The 6638-nt window shown below is 48.8% G+C and overlaps 1 protein-coding gene across 1 annotated transcript; it reads left to right on the top strand.

Moving 5' to 3' along the window:
* The first annotated feature begins 286 nt into the window (after positions 1–286).
* Positions 287–1375, top strand: LOC121060301 (4-galactosyl-N-acetylglucosaminide 3-alpha-L-fucosyltransferase FUT6-like). Its single transcript, XM_040537988.1, has one exon. It carries the CDS (start codon positions 287–289, stop codon positions 1373–1375), a length of 1089 nt encoding a protein of 362 aa, XP_040393922.1.
* Positions 1376–6638: the final 5263 nt, after the last annotated feature.

The following is a 6638-nucleotide window of genomic DNA, read 5'->3' as shown; positions in this document are numbered from 1 at the left end:
GTTTTTGTTTAGCTGTGTGCTGGACATTTTGTCCAGTAGGATCCTATGGGAAACTGTGTCAAAAGCTTTACTGAAATCCAAAAAGATCACATCAGCTGGTTTCCCTAAGGTAAATGTACCTCAGGTCTTCTTGCTATTGCCCAAGCCCCTCTGCGTACCCCCCTTCCACTTCCCCCACCCTCCCACCCCACCCCCAGCTACACAGTGCACCCAAAGCCATGGCCATGCTGGGGTCAGTGTGTACCCATCACTCAGTGCCCTGTCTGTGGTGTTTGCAGATCCATTCATGGAGCTCATGGAAGGGAAGAAGATCTCATGGAAGAAATTCCTCACCTTTTTCCTCTTCAGCTTCGTATTCAGCTCCTGCCTCTTTGTTTCTCTTCGTCAGTTCAGGACTCCCAAGCCAGAAGATCACAGTTCCCATCTCTCTACTCAAATGCCTCTTGCTGAAAATACCAGCACACCACCAAAGAGTGAGCACAGGCTGACCATCCTGCTGTGGAGTTGGCCCTTTGGGCAACACTTTAATTTCAGAAACTGCTCAGAGTTATATGGCACACCAGACTGTTACTTCACTGTCAACCGCAGCTGGTCCCAAAAGGCAGATGCTGTGATTATGCATCACAGGGATGTGTGTTGGGACACAAAAAGACTGGCCCAGATCCCCAGACTCCCATCCCAGCGCTGGATCTGGTTCAACTTGGAGTCTCCAAGTCACTCTCCAAACTTAGGTGCCATGGACAACCTCTTCAACCTGACTATGTCATACCGAAGAGATTCAGACATCTTCAGCCCCTACGGGGACCTGCAGCTCCTCAGCCAGCCCCAGCCCTTCAACATCCCATCCAAGACCAAGATGGTAGCTTGGGTAGTGAGCAATTGGCAAGTAGGCTCCCACCGGGTAAAGTACTACCAGGAGCTGAAGAAATACATCGCTGTGGATGTCTATGGGCAGCATCACTTGCCCCTGCCCAGGGACAAGCTTCTTCCCACTGTGTCCCAGTACAATTTCTACTTGGCCTTTGAGAACTCACAGCACGAAGACTACATCACTGAGAAGCTCTGGTGGAATGCTTTGTCCTCTGGCACTGTCCCTGTTGTGCTGGGGCCGCCCCGAGAAAACTACGAGCGCTTCTTGCCCCCTGACTCCTTCATCCATGTCGATGACTTTCCCAGCGCCAGTGACCTGGCACGGTACCTGTGGGAGCTGAGCAGGGACACTGAGCGATACCAGCGCTACTTTCAGTGGCGCAAGTGGCTGAAGCCTGTGGTGGGGACCAGCTGGGCCCTGCAGGTCTGCAGAGCCTGTCACTTCCTGCAGACAACAGAGACCAGATACCGGGTGGTGCCCCATCTGTCTGAGTGGTTCGTGTAACTACTGTTTGCTCAGCTCTCTGCTCTGTTGTGATCATTTTGTCCTTGCTGGGGTTGCAATTCTGTGGGTGAAATAGCAATATATAGATCATAAACCTGTTTCAAGGACTTTGTACTGTGCAAAAGTCCCACTGAAAGTGGCAGCCACATTGTGTGGCTGCCTGCTGCTGCAGGATGGCCAGGTCCTGACCCTGGTTTGCCTCAGGCCCTCCCTGACTGCCTCTGGGGTGCTGCATCAGGATGCTCAACAGGCTGGAAACTACTCACTTTATTTTACAAGTCTGGGGTTTTTTGGACAGCTTAGTAAGGCAGAATGGGTTTGAGGAAGGGTCTGACAGAAGCACAGTGGTGTAGGTGAGGTGCTGAGGATGCCCCTAAAAGCACCGTGAGGTTTGAGCACCCATAGCACCCTGTGGTAAGGAGATGCTTAGTAGGGCCATGTGATGTGCTGCCTCCTCCCATATGCCTGGACATGGCAACTTCTGGCAGCAGCTGATGCCTCTAGGCTGTGTGCTTCTGTGTTTGACCTCTATCAAGATTCCTGCTGCTGTTCAGGTCATACCACTGGAAACTTTCCAAGTTGGGGAGCCCCATTGCTTGGAGATGGGGGACCCAGCTCTGCCTTCCCAGGTTCCCTGCTGATACCTCCAGACATCCAGTGTGTTTCCCCGGCTGCTGCTGAGCCCAGAGCTGAGGTTTTCAAAGGTCTGTCCTAGCCCCAAGATATTTCCATGAGGAAAGTCAGCTCAAAGTCCAGCTCTGTGTATAGAGATATAATTGTTTTCTCCATCAGTAGCATTTAGTAAAGATTTCCAAAGAATTCCCTCTACATTTCCTTGTGCAGTTATTCTGTATCAGATGGTCCATCAGCAAGACCTTAGCTTTAGGATTGAGAGTCCCTTATTTTCATTAGTGGCCTTTTCCACCACCACCACCACCCTTTTCTTTTTTCCTCTGCTTTGCAGATTGGTTGAATATGTTGATCATCACAAGCCTAAGAGTAAATCCTTCACTCTGAAATCTGAACTTGTATCCCTTCCCACTGTTAGCGTCCTGAAGAACCTTTGCTGGAACTTAGTGAACCCCTTTGAAAATTCAAGTAGCGAAATGTACCACATCATCTTTAGCCATGGGCTTGCTAACTGCTTAAAAGAAGATCAATATATTTGTCACATCAATAAAAATTGATGAATTTTTATTGCATAATAATTGTTTCTGCCCCTGCCTTGGCTGCCTGCAGACACACACCTCCTTCCTCCTTTAGCCCGTAGCTCTTGGAATCATCAGCCAACCCTGGTGTTCTTCCCACCTTTAAAGCCTGTTCAGTTCAGAGCAACTGGAGAAATTCAAGATATTAACACTATTAACTGAGCTGGTATGGATCTGAAATAGAGATAAATAATATTCTGCAGGTGAGCTCAGTGAGCAGTCTCTTCCTGTTGATGGGTGGCACTGGGGAGTTGGAATGGATGGTTGCTCATTTCACTGCTCTTGCTAGATTTGGGAGATGACACCTGTCCCAGGGTTAAATCCTTCTGCCTTAAGACTGCCATTGGGAAAGCTTCAACTTTGAGCATTGGCTTACAGCACTGCTTTTCTCTGGCACTGCCAGCAAAACTGATTACGAAATGGAGTGTTTGATTAAACCAAGCAGCAACAGGGCCCTGCGCATGCAGGCACAAAGTCCAGCTGCTTGAAAAGTATGTTCCCATTAAAAAAAGCAAATGTAAATTTACAGGAGCTGTTAGAGCTGACCTGTGCTGCATGTGTGAACACAGACAAGAGGCGCTTGCTCGTGGCTTTAACCAACATCATATAAAAAGCCTTCCCAGGAAGACACCACAGTGTAAAGCCCCATGAACACCTTCAGATCACCTGTAGTATTTTTTGCTAGCCTGTTTTGAAGGGATGTGCTGTGGAGAGGAAGGGGAGTTGGCAATGTAGGTTGTATTGGGGCTGGACACACAGTTTTAGTCCTGCTGGAGGCTTGGTGTTGGTGTTTACTGAGATCACTCTGCACATTCAATAGATGTCTTAACAAACAGCCAATTCAGTTCCAGCTTGGATCTCTTTCCTTTAAGCAACCTCCCTTCCAATGGGGAAGCCAATGCTTGTGAATAGGGGCTTCACTGCACACCCCCAAGACCTGTTTGCACAGCCCCTCACCTGGCTGGGGGTGCTGGTTGCCACTCCTTGCCATGAGCTGCACCCAAGGCTGCCTGTGGCCTTCTGGAGTGAAACGTGCCCTGGACTGCCTGAAATTCTCCATAACGAACCCACTAGCAACAAGTGAGTATTGTACTCACTCATCAAGTGAGTAAACAGCATGTCAGCAAAGCAGGCTGAGTGGAAATTACAATGCAGCAATGTCATTAAAAAGGTTAAGCTTCCATCAAGCTGCCTTAGTGGTCTCCTCAGAAATAAACTATACTGCTTGGTGATGTCAAGAGATCAAGGAACATTGTTATCTGTTATGAAACGCAGGCATAGCAGGAGCGCTGGGAGCCCACCCAGCACAGTGCTATGGAGCAGGTTGATTTAGGTCCTCACTCGGGTTGGTTTACAGAGGAGCTCAGGACAAGGCGGCAATGTTGCACCATGAGCTGCTGAAATTACAGGACTGCATCAGTTCAAAGAACAATGGGACAAATTCCACCCCCCCACAAAAAAAAAAAAAAAAATATCACCAAGAACCACTTAACGGAAAAACATCCTCGTACCCGCTGGTTTAGGACATCCCCAAGTTGAAAAAAAAAAAATGGTTAAAAATGCCTTTCTAGAGCCTGTTCTGGGAAGGCACAAAGCATGGCCCTGCAGCCATGGCTTTTATGAGCGTGGTTGCTGCTGGTGATTGCTTTTGGTTTATGACTGATTATCAAGTGCAGAGATGTTTGGCTCCCTGCTCTCAGTGGAGCTGCTATGGTGTTGTACCCAGTTGCATCGGTGTTAATACCAGAGCAGACATCCTGACTGGGTCAGCCTCATCCCTCCATGAGGCCCAGGGTCTCCAGGGTCCTGGGGGAGCCACAGGGCTCCTGCTGATCCCGAGGCCGGCCAGCCTCTGAGGCTGCAGGAGCAAAGGCTAAATACATATGCAGAGAGCAGTTTTATCAATGCTGACCTCACCCTCAGCCCCCAAATTGTACCACAGCCTTTGAGAGCGTGACAAAAAAATACGAATTTGTGTGTCCTTGAAGCATTCAGGCCTGAGGATACCATGGGGCTTTGTTGGAGCTTGCCCCCAGCCAGGCTTAAACCATGGGCCTCGAGGAGGGGCTGGTAGGGACATGGGGACGGCAGGACAAAATATAGCACAAACCATCCTGCAGGGATGCCTGTGGGTGACACAGAGCCATGCACAGGCTGAATTTGTTCCAGGATGGGAAAGCTGACACCGCAATTGGGCAACTTTGGAGGAGGCAACTTAATCGAAGGAAACATCTGGAAGGCTGTGCCAGGGCCTGGGGCTGGGAGACCGCACTGAAAAGCCGCAGTCCTGGAATGCTGGTGCTGGGGTTTGCAGCCTCCTTGCCCAAAAGGTTTTTCCCATCTGCACCCACTTGAGTAAATGCCATATGCCAGTGTAAGGGCTGCTTCAGTCCCTCACAAAGATGAAATGAAAATGCCTCAGTTCCTCCAAACCTCCCGTGTTTTTACCCAAAGGTGATAGGAGTCAAACTGAAATGTTTCCAGCTGAGGCTTTTGGGCAGAGATGGTTCAAAAAGCAGGGAAGGGGAGAGGTTTAGAGGGGTATTTCCCCCAAAGAAGAGCAAAAGGCTGATCCTCATGGGGAACTGGGGAGATAATAACATAAAAAATTGAGTTTTGGGGGCGGGGTGTAAGTATAACTTTGCAATCTAAGGCTCGGGGTGGTCAGCCTTCAGCAGTGCTGGCAGGGCACAGGGAGCGGTGCAGGGTTCTCTCCCTCTGCTGGGGATGGGAAAGGGCAGTGGCCACTGACCCCAACCATTTCCAGAGCTTAGGAAATAGCCCAGTGCAGGGGACAGGAAACTGCTGTCCTGGCAGAGGGTGAAGCTGCTGTCCGCAGCCCAGTTGAGCACCCACAGGCTTTGCATCCACGGGACCCCTGCCCAGCAGAGCCCTCAGGGCCATAAGAGAGTGGAGAGGAGAGGCGAGGCAGAGCTTGGGAGAAACAAATCCTCACCCACCCAGTGCAGTTTGTAATTTGGGAGGATAACAAAAATGTCTTGGATACACCAAAACCCTGCAAATGCAGCAGCTGGAGCTTTCTGTGCTGAAGAGCTTCATCACAGCAAGGTTTGTCTTCAGTGCATGAAGGTGCCTGAACCAACCCTGTAAAATCAATTATTTCCAGCTTTCTGAGCCTACAGGCAGATACTCACCGTGCTTTAGAAACCTGCTTCTCTTTTTGTCTGATGATACTGGGAGAGGGAACATGAAACTGAAGACTGTTTTCTCCACAGCTGTCTAGCACCACTGAGCTCCCTCCTTCCCTTGCCACAAATCCCCAGCAGCAGCTGAAGCAACAATTATTAGTGTTCCTGGGTTTCACATCGTTGGTAGTGCCTTCTAGGAAAGAGATATGGGGAAAGACACAACTATATATATGCTTGATTTTTTTTTTTTTTTTCTGGAGGCAGGCAAACTGTACACTCTGGTCTTCACTTTTACTGTGGGCTTTCCAGTTTGAAGTGTGGCTGGGTTTATTTTCCCACGGTATTTCTTACCAGGAGGTAATTGTGAGACGCTCAAACCATTCAGTGGGGTTGAGCACCCTCAGCATCCCATTTCCTAGCTGTTTCTTCTTCCATTTAAAAATGAAGAAATGAGTACAGTACATCTTTTGGGAGCTTGGGATTTCAAGCTGGGGCTTTAAAGCAAGCATCAGCCAGTGAAACTCTCCCACATACACTACGCAAGCAGGCAACACACACCCCATCTCCAAGAAATTGCACTCAAAATCCGTGCAGCCCCAGCCCAGCAGCACATTCGCCTGCATGCTGTTGCCTGCAAACATTGTTTTCTTTCTATTTTTTTTGTTCTCTTGAATGAGTCAGATTTTCCAAGCAGCCCTCTCCAATTTGGTCATTATATCTTCAGTTTGTCCTCTTTCTTTCTTTCTTCCTTCCTTCCTTTCTCTTTCTTCCTTCCTTCCTTTTCTTTCTTCCTTCCTTTCTTTTTCTTTCTTTTCTTTCTCTTTCTTCCTTTCTTCCTTCCTTCCTTTCTTCCTTCCTTTCTCTTTCCTTTCTCTCTCTTTCTTTCTTTTTTCTCTTTCCTTCTTT

Source organism: Cygnus olor, chromosome 26, assembly GCF_009769625.2.
Source record: "Cygnus olor isolate bCygOlo1 chromosome 26, bCygOlo1.pri.v2, whole genome shotgun sequence".
Taxonomy (NCBI): Eukaryota; Metazoa; Chordata; class Aves; order Anseriformes; family Anatidae; genus Cygnus; species Cygnus olor.
This window is presented reverse-complemented; position numbering and strand designations above follow the sequence as displayed.